Raw genomic sequence first — 23154 nt, 5'->3', positions numbered from 1 at the left:
AGTAATACCATTAATTGGTCGTTACAGTGAAAAAAATGAAGATGGATTTGTTTTTGGCTGTAGCATCCACCTCCAGTGTTCTGACAGTTAACATTTCCAACACCCTTTAATCTCAACACCCTTTAATCTCATCTCAGACTTTATTACAGGTGTCAAAACAAAACTTCATCCAGAAAACCCACTGACTTTAAGATGAGGGAACTGGAAATGTACAATGTTAACTTATTTATGAGGTTTGAGGCTAATTTCTGCAGCCGTCTATTGATAAATCTATGCTCTTATACAATCTTGTAGTGTTGTGCATTTCATCAAACATTGGAACGACCTATTATTTTCTCATTTGTGTAAGTTAACATCATAACAAAAGTGGATCTGGGTCAACTAGCAGCAGGTTTGTACATGAACAGGACACTGGTATTTCTAAATGCTGCCACCCTAACCCTCTTTAGTCCACGTTATCTGCACAGCAAAGACACCAATGACATTTGTTCTCAGGTGTGACATTTCATGTTTTGTGTTTGTTGTGTATGTATGATGAAGGAGTGGGCTGCAGGTACGCATTCACCATGAACCGATAACCAGGAGAGTGACAGGTGTGAATGTGGAAAGAACAGTTTTGGTGACGCTGTGACAAATTATCTTCCTGACACAATAGCTCCTGTCATCCCCACTGTATCATATCATCCACTTCCTATGTTTCTCTCACATCTGTGCTCTTTTGTCCTGTCTTTTTGCTCAGTCAATGCTGCTGTCCTCATTTTCTCTCTCACCTCAGGCTATATAACCAAACTAAACCAGTATTTATTCCTTTGTTATTTTTAACTTACTTTTTTTCTGATTCTGTTTTGACATTATTAACAGTGCTATGCTCCTATGTCATAATGGTTTTAAGACTAAGTCCTGCTGTACCTATGTAACTAATAACATCTTTCATCGAGAGCAGTTTGTGATTTCCGGAAATGGTCATTTTGTGTTTTTCTGCCAGAGGGGCATCCCACAGGGTTCGTTACTACACCCTCTGAATTTCCAGTAACAAAATAACATCTTATGTAACCACTTGTCCATTTTTTTTTTGGATGAGACAGTTCTGTATTGGATTTGTGATGCCACACACTCAGCCACTGAAATATTAGAGAAAGCCTTTGACTGCACTGTCATTTGAAATTATTATCAAATTGAATCTAGACAAGCTTAATATTGATATTCTGTCTGTAGTCATAGTAGATATTGTGGATAGTATTATAAGCTTATAAAAGTTTGAAGTGGGTCTGGTTGGATCAAACCTTCTGTTTCAATTTCACAGACACATACAGAAGCAAAATAAGTAAATAAATATTTATACAGTATCATAGTTAATTTTCTTATAGGAACCAAATAATTCAGACCATCTTCCTTTCCTGCACTTAGATCCATTACTGGCGACACTTATTCTCTTCATCATTTCATCCTGTATGAAAAGGCTGGGTTGGCATTTCTTAAAACATCAGATGTGACGGGTATTGATTTCTAATTATTTATACAGCCCCTAATGGAAATCATTATGCACCATTTTTTTGTTTTTGAACCGGTCCCATAATCATTATTTGACATGTTCAAGTGATTGACTAGTGCTTGAGGTCCTGTGTACAAACACTAAATCTGGGAAAAGAACTTTTAGTTCTTGCGCTGCGGACACTTGAAACATTCAACACAGACTTCACATATCAAAAAAACAATTTCTATTCAGTCACTATAAATGGACTTAAATACATAATTTTCCTGGGATTATTAATGGCACGAATGACCCATTATATGGTGCTCTCTGTTTAAGCTAACCACTGTAACTGCTGTAGAGGAGCTGAAGAGAGGCACTGAGGAACATAGAAATGATCATAAGGATTTCTGTAGAAATGCAGAGAAATCAGTGTAATGGCTAGGAGTGTGACAAAATATCGATATGGCAAACAATCACAATATTTATTCTTACAATGGATTATCGATGCGCTCTCGCCATGTATCGTTTTTTAAAAAATTATTCTTAAAATTATAGTCGCAATAAACTTCTTTCACTTTCACTTCACTTCCTCCTTAGTGAGTGGAGTCATTGTTTTACATGTCATCCAGGGGGCGCTCCTTGTGTGAGTGGCTGAAAATTGGGCCGAAGTCACAGAGGAAGAAAAAACAAACAACGGTGCTGATATGGCGGACTTGAGCAGTGAAGTTAAACTGAAAGATGCACCGGCATCATTTAAATTAAAAAGTGTAGACTCACTTTAGCTTTTGTAGTGTGGATGGGACACAGCTGGATAAGGACTTTGCAGAATGTGGAAGTAAGAACTGTCTCACAAAAATACAATACACGGGCAGCACGACAAACATGCACGGTTGAGAGACATGAGAGGTCATGTTTTCTGAATGAGTTTAAAATGAGACTGATCTCATGAAACAGCGTTGTATGTCACACTGGGGTGTCATAAAGGTGGGTAAACATGACAAACTCATGGGGCCCAGCATTACCAGGGGGCCCATATAGCAGTGGAGGGGGCCCAGTGGATACAGGTTAGAAGTTGTGAAAATTTCATGTAAGCTCCGGTGTACAACAGAGGCATAGAAGCCTGGAGTCGGACGTTCAAAGCGTGTTAAGTTTCACTTTCACTTTATGCCAGTTATGGTAGTTATGGCAGCTACGGAACACACCCCCACGTATACACCCCTATAAACACATGGATATATCATACATTATTAAGAGCAGTATGTCGATAATCGCAATATTGCTATATTGAGATATTATCATTATCGTGAGCCATGTATTGTGTATCTTATCATGTTGTGCTGTCGTATGTATCGTATTGTATCGTATTGTATCGTGAGGTACCCTGAGGTTCCCAGTCCTAGTACTGGCTGTCTTCACAGATGAAGCCAAATAAAACACTTGCCAGCTAAGAAAAGGTTGCCCTCCAGCACAAAAAAGACTTCAATACAAACTTCATGTAAGCATAGAAACAGTTCTAAAACCCCATATAAAACCTGTAATATCATTACTTATAATTAGAAACTACTCAGCTAAACCTTGTCTTTTCTCATTTTTTCCGTGCATGTTTGCTGTTTCAAGTGCACTCTTGACATCACTGAAAATGAGGCCATATCCAACAGCAGAAGTTCTAATGAAAAAAGGAACACCATCACATCCATAAAACAACCTTGTTACAGAGCAATGAAAGCTTTCTCGCATTTAGGTTGATTTCCTGCACAGAACTTGCTCTATTGTAAAATATTAATCACCTCCATGCAGTCTGTACAGCTGCTTGTGAAACATTTATGCAAACAAACCAAATAATTTCAAAGAAACAGTTTTCATTATTTTTCTCCTGCTTTTACTACAGGATATGTGTCCAGGAATAACTGGAACATCCAACCCTTTTATTTAGTGTGAGACACTTCTACTGCACAATGGCACAAAATCCAGCTTGGGGGTGTACATAGATTGTGGTCCAAATCATGCAAGATTTCCAGTGAAGCACATACAGTGCAGAAAGCTGCTTCAGTGGAGGGAAGGGAACAGTCACTGGAGATGTGTGACCTATATTCAGCAGCTCCAAACACATTTGTTCTGCTCAGGAGCTGCATCAGCTCTGCTTCTTTTTCTCTCCCTCTCTTTTCTCTTTTCCCTTCCCTCTAATGCTCTCTTTTCCCTGCAGCCACTCTCTTCTCCATCTCCCAGTTTCAGCGCTGCACTGCCAGTTTCTCTCCTCCTTCTGGCATTTTTCCAGCTGTGTCCTTCTCCTCCTTCACCTACCCACTCTAACCTATTGCACTGTAAAGCTTATGTGAACAAAACCTCCCCTCATCCTCTACAACTCAGACTATCAGCAGGTTTTCCCCTTTTCCCTCCCAATATTCACCTTTTGCTGCCAGCATGTCCCACAATTCCCTCCACGTAAACACAATTTCCCATCATCCATCAGTGCTTAAAGAGGAGAGAGAGGCTGTTTCCATGGTGCCCTGTTTCCACACTGTTGCTGTGGAGTTTTGTTGCCAGGGTGTTGGTGGGGGGAGGGGGTGTGTGATTGTAGTTTAATCCAAGATGAGAGAGAATGTGATAATTAGCAGACTGCTCAAAACTGGCCTCTTAAAGGGGATTTGCACTGTACAAACACACACACACCGGCACATGCATGTACACACAAGATAACATTAACAGCTGCTTCTCTCTACGGCTTTAGCATTAGCAGTGTACTCTGATCTGGTTTACTAAATCATCCGAGTTTGTTTTGGAATTCAGGACAGGTTAAAAGGTTACATATTTGTGTAAAGCTTCAGATATTTTAGGATAAGAGCGCAGCACCAAACAGTATCGAGATGTGACAGAGCTTTGACCTGACAGTTTTGCTTTGAGCGTGGGTGTGTTGGATGTGGGTTATTTGAATGGAATAAAAGGGCAGAAATTAAAGGGCATTCTACTGTATTAGAAAAGCTTTGATTAAGGACTGAACTATGAAACAGTAACAGGGTTTGGACAGAGTGCCACGCTGCTGCCTCACAGCAAGAAGGTCCTGGCCCGCCAAAGGGTCCAATCCGGCCAGTACGATGAATTACACTGAAGATATCAATCAATCAACGATGTAAAAATCGTAATTCAGTTTCCACATACAGACACATGTGATCTAAAGTGGATAAGACCAGTAAAATACTATCATAATAACCTATAAATAATGAAAACTGCAGATTTAATCCTGGTTTTAGTGTAAAAAAGTAAAATTACATGAACATGTTTATACTTACAAACTATCCTTTTACAAAAAATGTGAATAACCTGAAATGTCTTACGAGAAGTACATGCAATTGTACCAATATTCTGCCTGTTATCAAATGTCTTGTGTATGTGTAATTGTAATGTAAGTTGTAACGTACATGTGTGATACATGTGATAAACTGATAAACTGAGGCAGAATATATTTAAAATTGCACTTGTTTTTTTGAAGACATTTCAGGTTGATCATGATATTCAGATTTTTAAGGAAACGTTGTAGTTGTAAACATTATCATAATATAATTTTACTTTTTTCACTATTATTATTTTACTGGTCCGGCCCACTTGAGATCAAATTGGGTTGAATGTGGCCCCTGAACTAAAATAAGTTTGACAACCCTGATCTAAAGGCATGCACCTTAATAGTTTCACCCACAAAGACCCAAACATCCACCGCTGACCAGAAGCATCTACTGATCTAAACTGTTTAATAACTGTTGATCCTCTAATTCTATCAATACATGTAAATAATTGGTGTAAAATACAGTTTGTCATCTTTTCATGCTCATCAGATATGACCCATTTGGACGTTCAGAGGTTCTGTAGTTACCGTGAAAACACTGTCATCTTCTACAACATTAATTCACCAGTTAAACTCATGGAATTTGACAAATGACAGTGGATGGAAGCACTTGTTTTATGGTCAGGTATTGATATTTTTGCTGAAAAAGTCTGTTTTTCTTCATATTTCTCTGTTTTCAATATAAAAGCCCTCAACTTTAATCTGAGCTTTTAACATCTATACTATCACTGAATTAAATACAAGAAAATTTTTGATTTTTACTGAAAGTTAGCAAAATACAGAGTATTATGTCATTAGAAATGGTGATAAATCACTTAAGAAAGGTTAAATAGAGAGAAAAATTCATTTGGGAACGGCCACACAAAGTCACACTGGGTCTTTATGGGTTAATTGGTCAATCTAAAATTGCCCGTAGGGCTGAATGTGAGAGTGAATGGTTGTTTGCAGCTCCTGTGAGCTGCTCAGTGACTAAGCAGCTCAGAAAATTAATGAATGAATAAAAGCTTTGGACATTTTTACTTGATATGAATAGATGTAAGAGCCACACAGCAGAAATTAAATGTGACACCATTAAATTCTAAGAGGACTATTCAGAACAGTGCCAGGTAAAAGTTAGTAACAAAGTATTCACTTAGAATGAAAATAATTCTAGTAGGAGTCTCTACTGTGTTTCTGTTTCATTTACTGTCAGGATACTTCTGTTCCTGCTGCTTCTGTAATGGAGTTTAACCTGGAGATGCATTCAGGTGCCTTGTAAACTCTGAAATATCCCCTATTTGAAAGGTGAAACACATGGGCACCAACAGATGAGATGCATTCCAGTACATGGTGGAAATCCAGAAATCTGACCTCGAAGTCTCTATGTTTTTCTTCTTTTTATCAGGTGGTGTCAAAGTTTTTTTTCTTTTTTCAAACTTCATTCATATAACTTTTCAACATTTATAGAACTTTTCATTTAACAAATATAACATTTATAATTTCAAGTAATGTGTTCATAATACAGAGGTTGTCATCAGACATGATAAACAAACAGAACCCATGGAGAGAGAGAAAAAAAAGGCAATATAAACAAAACACACAAAAGACAGTCAAGACAGTGCATTCTGGTACATTTTATAAAGCTTTAACTGACTGTTACCATGAGTTATTAGCTGTAGCTGTTCTGGAGGTAGCAACATTTTGGGATTAAAATGTTATTTGCATGAGACTGCCATTATCTCTGACAATTTCTTATAGTTGTAGACGTTATCCATTTCTAATAATCTCATGTGAAGTAAAAATTCTAATGCAAATTACCAACTACATTTAACCAAAATAGAGGCTATGTGACAATATTTGCCCTACATGACACCTCTGTGATTTACTGTGTGTAAATGCGTTTTAAAATCATGTCTTATCTCTGATGATTTTAATATCTTTTTTCCCCCTTTTTTTGATTTTAATGTAATTTCAATGTTTTACTTTTGCTTTTGTCGTGATTTTTTTATGCCTTCGTAAAGCACTTTGAGTTACCCTGTGTATGAATAGTGCTACACAAGTAAACGTGCCTTGCATTGCCTTGCTTGTGATTTGCAATAATTTTCATTTTCTCCATGCCTTTATTTTTTCTGGTTGGGAGGCTGTGCTTGGCAAGTGTGAATAAAAGTTACAATAGCATTTTTGGCGCAGGGAGCCATTCACAGGAGCATCAAAGGTAAATCAGAAGAGCGAAGTCTCAAAACATAATGAAAAGGATAACAGTTGTGTGTGGTGGCTTGTAAATAGCGAACCTTGTTATTCACGCCTGGTGGATCATGCCAGTAAACTGAGCACAGACAGCATGTTCTGTGTGTATGTGCTAGATAAAAGACAGATGTAGGAATAATTTGAGGTTAACAGGTAACACCAGTTCAATGTGAGCAGGGTCTTATTTTATTTTAGTGAAACTGCCACACTTGCATTGGATTAATGGTTGCAAATAACTGAAACTAGTCTAAAACACTCTAAAACACCATTATGAAATCATCTGGACATTTCTGTTTTGCTCTCAGAGGGGGTTTTTTTTATACCTTAACTGACAGATGTGGTGCATAACACATATAGCATAGGTGACATTATCCACCCACATACACACACACACACGCACGCACGCACGCACGCACGCACGCACGCACGCACGCACGCACGCACACACACACACACACACACACACACACACACATAAGCACATGCTGTTGCTCTCTTTCCAGCTGCCATAATCTGCTGAAAGCCTCTCTGCCCTGATTGTATTATCACCTTTAATGGAATATTACTGACACAGTTTAGGTCCATGTCCGTGACACAAGCTTGGTCGCTGCAGGAGATGAATCGGTGTGGTCTGTCACAGTAAAATCAGGAATCCTCTGTATTCATGTTTCCCATAAAAATCATCCTCTTGTAATGTTGCCTTCAAATGCAGCACACAATATACTCTTCATTCTGCGACGTGACTAAATGAAGTTATAAGACAAACATCAATTAGTTCAAAAAAGTAGAGTTGGAAATAAGTCAAATAAATGCATTCGGGCATGTTTTATACTTCACACCTACCCATTACCATGCCCAAAACTAATTCAATGAAAAGCGCTGTTGCATATAGAGCTATTTCTTTCTGGAACACCCTTCATTTAAATATTAGAACCATTTCAAGTAAGAAAGCATTTAAAAAACATGTAAAGTCACTATTCAGGCTTGAGAGTTACTAGTATTTTTATGTTACCATTCTTTCTTTCTTTCTTTCTTTCTTTCTTTCTTTCTTTCTTTCTTTTTTACTGTAACTGGATCTGTGTATTGTTACTTTGTATCCTGAACTTTTTTTAAGAGGACCCCAGGAAGACTAGCCTGTTGTTTGTTCGTCAGCTAATGGGGGATCCTTAATAAAGAACTAGAAAAGCACTCGGAGAGCGCAGACCTCCACCAAGGCAAATCAGCCCCCCCCCCCCCCCCAAATCACCACTAAAATTTAATCATTTGTTCCTTGTGCCAGTATCAACATTTCCTGAAAATGTCATCCAAATCCGTCCATAACTTTTTGAGTTATCTAGCTAACAGACAAACAAACAAACAGACAAACAAACCCCAATGATAACATTAGAAGCACTCAGAGATTGCAGACCTCCGCCAAGGCAGATCAGTCCCCCCCCCCCCCGATCACCACCAAAATGTAATCATTTGTTCCTTGTGCCAGTATCAACATTTCCTGAAATTTTCATCCAAATCCGTCCGTAACTTTTTTGAGTTATCTTGCACACAGTCAGACAGACAAACAGACAAACCAACGCTGGCAAAAACATAACCTCCTTGGCAGAGGTAATAACCTCCACTGTTCCTTGGTGGAGATAATAAACAGAATGAAGACCTAACAGAAAGTTAATAGAAAATTAGTGGATACATTTTGTTGGTAGCATTACCAAAAATACATCTAAAGCTAGTTGTCTGGTAAGTAAAACAGCAAATTCACTTTATATTCATATAATGTTGTTAAAGTTACTATATGTAATGCTAGCATGCTCATATAAAGTTTGTATTGGGAATTTTTTGCGCTACCAGATAGCTGCTTTAAGTCATTAAATATTTCTTTACCTTTAATTCTACACATAATGTATGTTTAGACTACAGTCATTTTCTGATAAATTAATAAACTTTTGGGTCCTCCAAACTTGACATTTTATATTCAGCTGGACATTTCTTGTGACTCCATATAAATACAATATAACATGAATTACAATGAGTAGTCCCCCTGTCTAGGATTGACATGAGCCATATTTGCTGCAGGACCCTCCCCTTCTTGCCTCATTGACTCACATAATAAAACTCCACCCACATCCACTCTCCTGTCAGACATCCATCATTGCAGAGGAAGCAGAGACTGTAAAGCAGGAGTGTAAACATGATGGACCTGGGTGGTTTTGGTGGATTGGTGCATTATGATGAAAATGATGACATATTCTACAGTCTTAGAGCTTAATGTCTCCAATACAAGTGCTGTGGGCGTGAAAACTAACACAGAATGCCAACTCTTAGATGTGAATCAGATGCTGTTTTACCATGAGTTTCCTAAAGAAGCCAGACGCGCAGACAGACAAATATGAGATCCATTTAGAGGGTCATCTCTACATGTCCCTCTGACCTTTACTCTCTGGAGACCCCCTGCTGTGTCCTCCCATGTCCAGGCTGCTCATTAGTTTTCTTCCATTAGCTGGTGAGTAGTCAGCTGTTTCAGTCATGATTTATTTATCGTTGTCACTTTCTGTCACTCTGCGTCTCAACTAACCCTTCAATTTGTAACCTCTTGTGTGTTTCTGTTCATTTTCTTTTACTGCCATTTTAAGTGTCTTTGTCCTCTGTCTCCTTTATTTCTATTGTGTTCAGTCCACATTATCTACATGTTAGATAGACTCCTGCTTCAACAAGTAACCTGTGTTCAATGTTTATACCAAACTAAAGTAACCGACAGCTAGTCTAAGCTTCAAACTGAAGTGATGTAGATGATATGGAAAGCTTCAGAGATGAAATATTTTATAGACTAACCCGATATGTGACCAAAAGCCAGTTGGATTTCCCAATCCCATTTTGTGTATGTCTGTTGTTAATTTGTGTAGTGAGAATGGGACTAAAAAATCAAATACATGTCATATAAGTGTGTAAATCAATAGAATGCTTACAGTATGTTGTGATAATCATCAACACACTTGCACTGGTGACATCTATGTAAGAATAAATAAATTAACTTATGTGTATATGTTAACTTGTTGCTGCTCAACTTCACAACAGACTTCAGTCTTTGCATCTGCTACATCTAATCCATGGATGCAGTGTGTGTGGTTTTCAGAAACAATTGTTTGTCTGGGAGTTTGTGGTGGTTTGTTGTCTGTGCTGTGTTCTAATGTGCACAGAGATATTTTGTAAAACAGAAATTGTGCAGAAGGATTTTATTTAGAGGGAAAATACCTAGAAAAATATGGATATTAGAGTAGACACAGCATTGTTCTGCAAGACAGTCTTTCAAATAAAATAAAATAAAATTAAATTAAAAGGGGAAATCTATTCGGCTTGTATTGAAGTATTGAAGATTCAATATCTAAGATTTGAACATGCTTATAGGAAGTTTGGGCTGAAGACTTTCTTTGCTTGAGGCTGGTTGTTGATGTTAACTAACTCAATTTCTAAGATAGTGGTTAGCAGTAGTAGCGGAAGTTAATGTAGCAGGGGACATTAGTATATATTTAAAAAATAAATAAATAAATAAATAAATAAAAAACAAACAAAAAAAAAAAACAAATACCAAAAAATCAGTGCACAGGCTGGTATCATGGATTTAAACAACTAAGACAGTTACAAATAGCTTTAGCTGACATCAACAAATGACAAATCTCCAATGCAAAATCCATCAAAACAAAGCACACAATCAAACAGGAGCCTAATATTACCTCATAATACCTTTCATTATTGTGTTTACTCATTTCAGGTTTATAAGACTCCATAATCTAGTGACACAGCATTATAATGTATTGATGTATTGATCTTTTGTGGTGCTATGGAGGACCATTTTTCACTGATGTTCAGTTGAGTATCATGAAGAAGTGCTCACTGAGCTGTTTGAACTGTATACGTATGTCGTGTATGTATGTAGACATTGATTGTGTGTTTAAGGTAGTGTTTCATTAATGTGTGGTGGTGCGTGAGGGGCCCTTATAGAGAGGGGTCCTTCATCCGAGACTGTCTCTGGGGCGACGCCTCAATCAAATGGCATGACTGCCTTTGTGATTGCCTGAGCAGAAATAAGGCCTTTATGGGTCGTCCTCACACACATACACAGCTGTTCAGTTGTCTGGGCCAAATGCTCCGGGGAAAACTTCCTTTGTGTGTTCACAAATTAAAGATTATTAGATGGTCAGGATGGATTTTCTTAGTTCCCTCATCTTTCTTCTCAGTGAATTACAGATAAAATCAACCCTGCAGCTTTTCCCAAGAACCACTTGTGTGTGTGTGTGTGTGCTTTAATTCACATAAAAAGCAATAGAAATGGATTTTTAGACACACAAGTCAATCCTGCCGATTTCACATTTTGCATTTTAATAACTTTACAATACATGGACTTATATAAAGACCCAAAATTAATATTCTTGATGTTAACTGTTCCTAGCTTTGCGCTTGTTCAGAATGATCCAGAGACATTTATTTCAGGAATCTTTACCTATAAATTTGATGAGAGGAATCCATAAATAGTGAGTACAAACTGTCAATAAGCATTAGAAACTCACAGCCAGATGACAAACAATGAGCAAACTCAGTCATACTGGAAATATTTGAACTGTGAATTTCTGCTTCTTATGGAAAACATAACATTGATAATAGCGTCTCATTACTCAGACTTTTCTCTTGGCGACAACAATACTGTTTTCATGATACATTACATCTAAGTTATCATATAAGTTAACTGTTGGTTAAATTATGATGACTGTTTAACATTATTTTACAATTCTTAATGAAAAGAGTCTTTTTAAATGTACTAAAGTTTGTCACAGTGTGAAGTTTTGGGATGCATTTTTCTTACCCATTTTAGTAAAAAGTTAAGGTAAAATGATAATCTCTCCCCACCACTTGGAAACCAAAATAGATGCAATAAAGGAATTAATGCTGCTACATCTCAGAATATGACTTGTGTGTTGAGTTTCATTGAAATGTTGAGTAAAACCAGATATACACTGATTTATTCTGGGCTGTCCTGGGTGAAAAATGTGAAAACACATCAATTTAATTATGGAAATTGTATATTGAATATATTGCACAGTGAGGGAGATACAGGAACTTGCAACAAAAGTGTGTCTGTCAAAATTCTGACAAAAATTTTGATTAAAAGTGTGAAACTGCTACAATCTACGTCTACTTAGCAACTAATAGGAATTAACCATGAAATGATCCATGGATCAATGCGATATGTATTTAATGTCAATAAAACTATTAACCATAAGCTTTCTTTGTAAAATCCAGAGGAACAACAAAGACTATATTCTCCTCCTTCAACTCATTTTTGGATTTGCTCTGTTCACATAAATACGACTATTGTTATACATGATCAGTAGCTTAACTTCATTATTCAGGTAGATGACGTGCACTAAATACATTTAATTCTTAATTCTCGTTTTAGCCTGAGATTTGGTAGACTTCACCAATGCACATTCAAATGCGTATGTGTCATACCTAAGCTTGTTGGATCCCTATAGCAGTGTGGCTGCTGATAAATGTATAAAACTGATGAAATCACATGGTCTATAGGAGTCTTACTGTGTTTATAAGAAATGTCTCCATGGAAAATGTGAGATAAGTTTCATGCATACTGCAATGATGTAAGGTTAAAGGAGGGATATTTTACTTTTTAAAATGACATTATGCATTTTAAAACATTTCCCTGTGGTCTACATAAACTGTGAATGCTATGCTTGGGTCTGAATTCTTCATTAATTCAACTCCACAGGTCCATCTTCAACCTTATTTCTGAGTAATGACACCAGAAAGGTTGTTTTGAGCGCTGGCCCTTTAAATGCAAATGAGCCACTTCACACCCCACCCCCTCCAGGTTGTTGCCTGTGCTTCTCTGTCCTGTTCAGCCACTTGTTTTCATTGATACAACCAACAACTGAACATTTTAGGTCATTACAATTATGGCGTACTCGGAGAAATGTTCATCAGAAGTTTTGACCTTATATGTGCAAATGTCGTGACGTAACTAGTTATAGATGTAACAAATTAAGAAGGAATTAAAACAGGTTGTAGAAATTGACTTGATTTTTTGCCAGAATGAGTATAAAGATAGCTTTGCAGCACCTGGAGGGTTCAAATTCAAACTTTATGAACTGTTAGGGTCCAAATACACAAATAAATGTACCAAAGACGAATAAAAGTGGGTTTAGCAAAATATAGCCCTTTTAATTTACACTTGTGTGTATTTGTTAACCAGAATATCGTATCATGTTGCATAGAATCTTACATACTCATCTTATACATAGCATCATTGCATTTGTTATGTCAGTATGATAAAACATGTTTTTAGGATAATTCAGAGGACCATACATGAAAAATTTGACAATTCCAGAGAATTTTGCAATTTAGTAAAAAAACGATATTGGGGAAAAAACATCTTAAATTCCTCTACATAGACCTTCATTAGTTTAGAAATAGAATTAATGAAGTCAAGCTCAGACACCAACACAAACCTCATGTAAGCTCATAAGTGTAGCTACTGGAGCTGCAACACCAGTCGTTATTCTGTTCCTTCTACTTCCAGGCTGGTGTAGCTCTAGTGCAGGTTGTGAGATGTTGAGGTTAGAGGTTACACGTGAGGGTCGAGTGACAATTGAAGTTGGTTGGGCTTTAATGGAGCTTGGCGAAAGTGTGATGGATGAACCTGAAGGCCTGGGTCTGACAGCCTTTTGGTTTGCATTTCATAGTGATGAGTGACAGACTTAGAAAATAACTGCTGCAGTACCGAAAGAGGTGAAAGACACCGGCCGATGGTGATGTGTGTCAGAATCTATTTCTGAACCTGTGTTTTTGTGTTTTAGCTCAATGAACACAGCGGTTTGTTGTCATGCGAGGCCATTCCTGTCTGGGGTGGTAGTAGATGGGGGAGGGGAGGCGTAGACAGTGGAGGAGGAGGAGCAGAACAGGGGTTGTTGGTGGGTGTGGGTTGTAATACTGGAAGGCAATTTATAACCCTCTGTCTCCTTTACGTGGAGATAACACATAGCTCAGCTAAAGCACATCGATCTGGAAGTAGTGACCAATTTAGTCAAAGAGGAGGCAGAAAGAAGAAAGAAATACAGGGAGAATTCAGAGGCAGATTCACATATTTACTGTTTGTGTCTGTCTATGCTTCAGAGGTAAAAGTCTAGTATTGAGGTTTATCTCATAAAGACCCAAACATCCACTGGTGACCAAACGTACCTACTGATCTAAAATGTTTAATACATGGTTGAACCACAAATTCTATCAATGCATGTAAATAATTGGTGTAAAATACAGTTTGTCATCTTTTCATGGTCATCAGATATGACCCATTTGGACGTTCACAGACTCCATATGCTGCGTTTCCACTATGTAGAACCAGCTCGACTCGACTCGGCTCGGCTCGACTCGACTCGGGTACCAGGTCCTATTCCTGGAGACCGTTTCCATTACAGGATACTACCCACTTTTCAGTACCTGAACGTCATAGTGATGCGGTGCGTTACTTCCGTGTCGTCTTGCCAGAGAGTTGCTGATAAACTCACTCGTTGCATGTTGTCTTGTCAAACTCATACTGAATTTTTACTTCTGAACCTCCTCGACAAACCATGGTGTAGTTTTGCAGGCTGTCATTATGAGGATTAACCTACCGCTATATTTACTGTCAACTTCCGCATCTGTTATTCGTAAAATGGCGGGTCACAGAGACGACTCTCTGACCAGTCAGTGGTCTTCAGTGTTTACACGTCACGTTTTAGTATCTGGTCCCCAGTCCTGGAACCTTGGCGGAGGTGATACCAAAAAACTAGTACCAGATTCCAGGTCCTTTTTTGTAATGGAAACGCAAAAAAGGCCGAGCCGAGTTGAGTCGAGCTGATACCACATAGTGGAAACAGCAATGGTGAACGTAGAAACACCGTCATCTTCTACAGCATTGATTCACCAATAAAACCCATGGAGTTTGATCAATGACAGTGGATGGAGACACTTATTTTTTGGTCAGTTAGTGATAGATTTTACTGAAAAAGTCACGTTTTCTTCAGTTTGCTCTGTTCTGATGTAATAACCTCTGAATTAACTCTGAATATTAATCAATATCTAAATTCTAAATACAGGAAAATACATGGTTTACAGTGAAAAATGCAAAATACAGGGGAACATAAATGGTGGTAAATTATTTAGAGAACTTTAAATACAGAGAAAAAATCATTTGGGAACAGCCATAAAAGTAGCACTGGGTCTTCATGGGTTAAGAGGGGTCAGAGGTCAGACCTGGATCTGTCGAGAGACTGGTGAATTGTGAGCTTAGAGCCTTAGGCCCAAGAGGTCATCAGGTCAATTCATGTCATCACTATAATTATAATAGCTCTGTGTGTGCTGGAATCTGAAAGGCAGGACCGAGACAGACTGGCTGCCGGAACAGAAAGAGGGGATCTAGAGCAGTGAACGGCGGCTATATATAGAGAGTTGCTGAGGAGAGAATAACACACAGAGATGGGCCATGAATTTTTCAGAGGTCAGAGTGATTCTAGATGCATAAAGCTTGTTCCCACAAAGACTGGAGTGAAAAATTAATCTGATTAATTTTCTTACCCGTGAAAATGTTGGTTAACAAAGAATGTTGTGCAACCCCTACACAAGTTACTGTACACACAAGGGTTCATTTCTTATTAAATCTTGGTTGTATTCACTAATTGTAAAAGAGTTAGATACTGAAATTACATACTGCATAGAATTTGTGATAGAAAATGAGACACCCAAGATTTCACTGGGACTCAAATTTACTAAAATACATCATAAATTAACATAGATTTACATTTTTATTGACTCTTCTATTGTCAAAACACTGTCACTGTGATTGTTAATGCATTTCACATCGTTGTCATTTTGTTATTTGTCATTTTTCCTTTGTCTTTTCCATATTTTTTTCTGTCTTAATTTGTCTTTCATGTCATTTTAATCCAGTTAATATTGTCTTTAACTTTATTTTTGTTCTTTTGGGTGTTTAATTGGGTTGTTCATCTTTTACATCGTACATTTGCATTTTGTTGTATCCTGTATCATCATTTTTGTCCTTTTTTTTTTTAATTTTAAAAAGGCATTTCTATCCTGCTGTGTTATTTTCACCTTGTTGTGTATTCTACATCATATGCATCTTATTGTGTTATTTTCATTTTATTGCATCTTAGACATAATATGTATTTTATTATGATGTTTTTGTCTTGTTGCTTCTTTTACTTTCTGTCTATCTTGTTTAATAATTTTTGTCCTGTTGCATCTTGTCCCATTTCTCCTCTATATTTTTTAATGCTTTCTTGAGGTTAACAGTTATAATGCCTTCTAAAGAACACTTTTATTCTGTTTTAATTACGCAAATTGATTCATATTATGACTGTATATATTCTCCGACAATCAGTGATCCAGTAACAACAGCTCTGTGTCCCATTTTGGGTCCTCACTCTAAGTTTGGGAAACACAGTAGTGGAAGGACTGGTCTATTTAGTAAATGCTGAGCAAAAGTCATTCATTTAAATCTTTGTATCCAGCAGCATTCCGACATTCTGTCCCCTGAGCATGTCCCTGAGCTACTCATCTGTGTATAAATAAAGTATTGTAAGTGTGGGGGTGATTTCTGCCTCTGGCCAGGCTGGTTTTCCTTTATCATCACTGTGTCAGACTGAATAAAAGAATAAAACAAAGAACCAAAAAGAAGATGGTAATGGGGAAAAGGAAAGTGATAAAATGTTGTGATAGAATGCTTAGGGGTGTGTGGCCATCTGTTGCTAAAATTAATTCTCACTTCTCCAGTCTCATAGGAGCGCAAAATCTCTCTCATCCTTTACAATGGAAAACAGATATTTCAGTCCACCTTCACTCAGTGGCCATTTTCTTCTGACATCATGCTCAAGTAATGTAATCAAAAGATAATGTACTGCTGCGTTGAGTCATATAAACACCAGGAAGCTGACAAATAATGTTACAGACTGATCAGCAACTGAAAAAACAGTAGAAATGGAAACTCTAGGGAGACATTTACCCATATTTCAGAGTAAAACAACATATTTGACATTAGCATTCAAACACTCAGCAACATTATACGAACTTTTTGTATAATATTTACATACAGCAAGACAATTATCTTAAAATTTCATTAGTGTTTTAATTCTGGCTTAAGAACAGTTGAGGTGAAAAGTTTGCTGATTTAAAAAAAGGGTTTAGGGTTAGAGGTTTTAAACACTTTTATTGACAAATTAATCACATTTAAGCAGAGAATCCATTTGAGTCATTCCCAAAACTTTTGGCCATAACTGTAGATGTGTGCTGATGTTCCAGAATTCATTTACATCTTTTCTTTTGTATCATGTAAAATGACTGAACTGTAATTCTAGCATAGAAGTGTTAATATAGTAGTTAATGGTTATAAAATATATTGTTTAACAAGCAAATATAGTGCAGTGTCCCCAAGATTTTTTTATTTTGCTTTGAATTGTCCATGTATTTATATGATTTGTCCACAGTGGTGTATTAACAACATGTGAGCGTCACACCCTGAGCATTATTGCAAAACAAAATGGCTGCCATGTGTGAAAGGTCTATACATACTAATAAATTATATTTTATTTATTGGTCTGTTTGCATTTTCTAACAATCACTCATTAGAATATTTACTGAATGACTTATTACACTGGTCTACAAGTAAAATGCTTCCAAAATAAAAGTAGGTAACTTTACCAAATCTGAGTCACTAATAAAGAAAAATTACATCAAATGTGGTAGTTGGTTGTAGTTTCTGAGATGCAGTCTTGGGCCAAAATGTGAAATTCTGAGAATTAATGAGAGAATGGGTTTTACCCAAAAGGAATGTTTGTCTCAGAGCTACTAGCTCTACCTCAAAACAGTGTCTGCACATTGCAATACATTCACTTTTCAGGTTCTTTCTAGTGGAACATTTATAAATCAATATATACTGTACGTGTAATAACACACCATCATATATATTGAAAACATATACTAACCAGCACTTTTATAGTTTGTTTTCTGATTTATCTTATTCAAGTATGTAAGATTTAATACATTTAATGACTCAAGCAGATGTTTTCTAATAAATTGTAAACAGTATCATACATTACAGAAGCCTACTGTACAGCCTCAGACCAGTTTAGGACAGTGTATCTGGTCCATTTCCTGTCCCAACATAACTTCTATTTCTCCGTCGACTCCAACTTCTCTCATTTCCTTTTCTTGCCCCTCTTCTGTTTTGCTGTGCTCCCTTTTAACGGGTCTGAGGGCAGGGGTCAGTGACTCTGTAAAAGAGGCCTTTGTGTGAGAGGGAAGGTCGGGCTGGAGCACATTTCCTCTGACCTCAAGTCAACCACATACACATCTTTTCAACCACAACCACACACAAAACAGACTTCGAGGACTGTTGCTTTACCTTAGTGGAAAGTCCAGATGTTACAGTCGTTTATTATGTGACATCTGCCTGTGCGCCCATGCACACTAAACATACAGACACACTAGAAGCTTTCTGTCTTATGTATTGTGAAGGTACAAAAAGTGACGCTCTGAGATGTTGCAGAAAACACTGTGGGTGTGCAACGGAAGGAACAACTAGCAATGGGTGTATCTCTGTCTCTCCTTTATCTGATAATAGGGCACTTTATTCTGCATTTTCAGGTATTACAACTAGAGATGTAATGATATGAAAATTTCATATCACGGTGATTGTGACCAAAATTATCACAGTTATCATTATTATTGTTGAAATGTGCTCAAAATTTTCCAAAAGTACTTCTACACACACTGAAATAATTTAACCAAGTTGTATTTTGAAAAAAACAAATAAAATAATACGTACAATGTACTTTCTGTTGGCAGAAACATTAAAATATTAAAATGGAAACATCAAACATACAAATGTGCATTAAAGATAGCACCTTATGGTCATAAGAGATATCTGCACTAGGGGTGGGAATTGATAGGATTTTATCAATATCAATGCCATTGTCGATTCTGCATATCAAGTCAATTCCTTATCAATTATCCTATCGATTCCAGAGTGGTTTTTTGAGTGGGGAAAAAAAGTAGTTGGACAGGTCATAGTGGAATTTGTTTGACCATTTTTCATATCAAATCATTCTGAATGTCACAATGAGAGAGAGAGAGAGAGAGAGAGAGAGAGAGAGAGAGAGAGAGAGAGAGAGAGAGAGAGAGAGAGAGAGAGAGATGTATGGGATGGATGTATGGATAGTTTTAACCCTGTAAAGCCTGAACCATTAAATCACTGACAGAAAATTCCAGTTCTTTGAAACTGGAGCCTTTATTGGTCCTTCTGAACAACCAATAAAACATTTTTTCAAATATCAATTTTCATGCATGAGTTTCAATTTTGTATCATATTTGATACATCGGGTCTCAATGCTCAAATATTAGTATTTTTGAACAAACAAAAATATAACACAAACATGTTTAACAAATTGGTGATTCCTTTTCAAAATTGGCAAAGTTCTGCCTCCTTCCACATTAATGACAATCTTGTAGTGTTACTGGAAAGGCCACTGGTGAATGAATTCCTCCCCCCTGGTGTATTATCTGTGTATTGCAAATATCTAATTGTATACACCAGGTTTAAAAAAAAAAAAAAAAAAATCACACTGATCATGTAGAGGGGTTCAAAACTCAAGTGTCAGATATGATACATTTGGTGTTATAGGGTTACTGATAATTAGAATTTAACCAGTAATACTAACCGTTGGGAATTTTACCACGGTTTATCATTATACCGGTAATTGTTATATCCCTAATCACAACAGAGGCATTTATTTATAGAAAGCTGGCAAAAACTTACTCTTATATAAATAGAATATAAAATGCATAGTCCTGTTTTATTATTTTATAGTCATTCAAGTGACAATTAGAATGAGCTGTTTATTTCGACAGAGGGAATGAGTCCAGTGAGTGATTCGTATTTGTTCAGTAGCACTGATTCAAGCCAGACTTCCCCTTTTTTTTTTTTTTTTTTTTTTTTTTAACATTTTAAACCACTTGACATTGTTAAAGTGTATTTCCATCATATATGTTAGTTGAATGTGGCCAAAAATCTGCAACCTAAATAGTCTTTATAATGTTAAAAAAAAAAAAAAATCCAAGTTGAATGTCTTTAGTAACATGCCAAATGATAAGTAATTGCATGGGTTGAGATCCACTGTGTAACTCTAACCTTTTTGTGTGTCTGTGTGTGATCCAGGGGGCCCGGGTGTGGGTCAAAGAGAAGGAGCAGTTTGTTCCTGCTACTGTCAACTCCTGTGGAGATGGAACCCTCGTTCTCACAACTGACTATGGAGAGGTAAGAAATGTACTCATACAGACACACACATCTACATTTATAATATGTTATAACTGCTTTGTTTACATGGCACATAAAATCATATACTGTATGTTAGCTCTGTCTGTGAAGAACTTGGGTGTGCTTCAGAATCAAAGAAATATTGGAATGATTTGAATTAAGATAAGAAAATGTACCTTTATACATAAATTTAGCAGGCTCAGTTGATAACTAACTGACAAAAAAGCCTCATTTCTGCACAAATTAAGGTGAAAACATCAGCTAATGAGAGGATTAATTCAGTATTGCATTGTTTTGCCTGTTAGGTAGTTGGCTAGTTAGTGTGTTAGCGCTAATGCTAACAAACAAAAAACCCCAAAACAAAACACTGCCTCAGAGTAGTTTAAGCTACTTCATTCATACAGTTTTGTTTGACACCAGTATGGTCAACTTCCCATTACGTATAAACCAAACTAATTTGCACCATTTCCCATTTTCAAAGGCATACTGACATATTATATGATACAATATGAATTGATTCATTCTGGAATTTATACAGTTAATTTATTGGGATTGTCCATGACATAATAAACTAACAAATGAAAAGAAATGAAATTCACATTTGTTACTTTAGTTAAATTTTTGCTAAAATGCTCAGTATTGTGATTAAGGATCAGTAAACATAATAAAAAAAACTTGTTTGTCAGATGCCCAGTGTTTTTATTTATATGTCTGAAACAACAACACCACACCAGTTTCTCCACATTTGGTGCACTAGCATTTACAAATTTACTACTTAACTTGATATTACTACACCACTGGTACTTAAAAATGTCTGCATCTGTATTTTTAATGGATAAGAATGCACGTGGTAAATGCTTTTCTCTATTTTTTTGACATATTGTTGATGTACAGGGTGGGGAAGCAAAATTTACAATGAACATTTAGTTGTTTTTTCTCAGCAGGCACTCCGTCAATTGTTTTGAAACCAAACATATATTGATGTCATAATCATACCTAACACTATTATCCATACCTTTTCAGAAACTTTTGCCCATATGAGTAATCAGGAAAGCAAACGTCAAAGAGTGTGTGATTTGCTGAATGCACTCGTCACACCAAAGGAGATTTCAAAAATAGTTGGAGTGTCCATAAAGACTGTTTATAATGGAAAGAAGAGAATGACTATGAGCAAAACTATTACCAGAAAGTCTGGAAGATACTATTAAAGAAGAATGGGAGAAGTTGTCACCCGAATATTTGAGGAACACTTGCGCAAGTTTCAGGAAGCGTGTGAAGGCAGTTATTGAGAAAGAAGGAGGACACATAGAATAAAAACATTTTCTATTATGTCAATTTTCTTGTGGCAAATAAATTCTCATGACTTTCAATAAACTAATTGGTCATACACTGTCTTTCAATCCCTGCCTCAAAGTATTGTAAATTTTGCTTCCCCACCCTGTATACTTTGTTGATTCTGACTGGGCTGTCATGGTCAACTTTGATAAAGGGACGGTTAAAGATTTAAAAAATGATTAGTTAAATTAGATAAAATGAATTTAGACTAGGCCTGATTACTGCTGAATGAGGCTACAGTATTTTCTGGTGAAGTGTCATCTGGGCTATTCATTGATTTCTGAGTAAAGGTCAAAGTGAAGGTGCAGCAGCTGTGCAGGTTCATCCTCTCCTGTGCAGATCAATATAAACTTCTGGCAGTGATGCTCCACTTTCCAGCCCCAGTTCCTTCATCCTCCTCCTCCACCTTTTCTTCCTCATACATATTCAAAATTCCTCCCTGACACACATTCAGCCTCCAGAGGAGAGCTAGAATAGATAGGGTGCATTATGGGAGCACACATGCACATGCTCATTCCTGTCCTGTAGTCATGATGCTCCAACCCTAACCCTGTAACACCTCTGCCCTATCAAAATAATGGAAGTGAATATTTAATTCTCATTATGAGTATGTATTTGTGTGCTTATCTAATTTGTTTCAGTGCGAGGACGCGGATTTAATGTTTTTAGTTTCCTGATGTGTGCGTGTGTGTGAACTCACACACACGCCCTCCAGTTGGCAGTGTGTAACCTGAGCTAATAATAGACCCTGGCTCTAATTCAAGAGGCTCAATCCTCTCTGTATACCCCCAAAGAACGTCCATGTCTCCACTCTCACTCACATATGTACAATGAATTCACGTCTCACTGCCTCTCAGACCCACACTGGACAAACGCTCCTCTAAAAGCATCGTCTTTTCATGTCTCTGCCATCGTGTTTCTGTCTGAGGGCACGACAGGGATAGACAGGCATTTCCCAAAAATAGCGGATTGGTTATAGTGTTCATTCTCTTTGCTCTGGATTATGAATGTCCTAACCTCCCCCAACTCCCGTGCATCCATCCAGTTCTCTAGCTCCGTCTGCCCTCCCTTTTTGCTTGCTGTTGGTGCTTAAATGTTAGCTCTGCAGGAGGTGGTGAATATTTGATAGAGAACCAGCGGGATGGGGGCTTTACCCTGTTAGAACAGGAACTGACCCATGCAAACAGTCCCAGGCCCCCTTACCTCCCTGCTGATGTGCCCCGTGTTCTCCTTGTGTTTGTCATAGATACGTTTTTGATGCAACCAACCATTGAGCTGAGTAGGAAACATTTTAATTGCTCAAAGAAGTTAAAATATGATGCAAAAATTATGGTGGAAACACATATAATTAACATAATTAACATGTTGCCACCACAGTTCATGCTTCTCCTTTCCCTCTTACTTTCTCATATTCTC

At 37.1% G+C, this 23154-nt stretch overlaps 1 protein-coding gene across 4 annotated transcripts in view; it reads left to right on the top strand.

Annotated features, from left to right (window-relative positions):
- LOC115414205 (unconventional myosin-X-like) overlaps nucleotides 1–23154 on the top strand; it is an 89500-nt gene that overhangs the window by 5604 nt on the left and 60742 nt on the right. For all 4 annotated transcript variants that reach the window (XM_030127443.1, XM_030127442.1, XM_030127441.1 and 1 more), the window contains exon 2: nucleotides 20305–20403. In XM_030127443.1, coding sequence (XP_029983303.1) covers nucleotides 20305–20403 — 99 coding nt within the window. The remainder of the gene's footprint in view (nucleotides 1–20304; nucleotides 20404–23154) is intronic.

This window comes from Sphaeramia orbicularis, chromosome 22, assembly GCF_902148855.1.
Source record: "Sphaeramia orbicularis chromosome 22, fSphaOr1.1, whole genome shotgun sequence".
Classification (NCBI taxonomy): domain Eukaryota; kingdom Metazoa; phylum Chordata; class Actinopteri; order Kurtiformes; family Apogonidae; genus Sphaeramia; species Sphaeramia orbicularis.
Note: the sequence above shows the minus strand (reverse complement) of the source record. Positions and strands in the feature narration are given on the sequence as shown.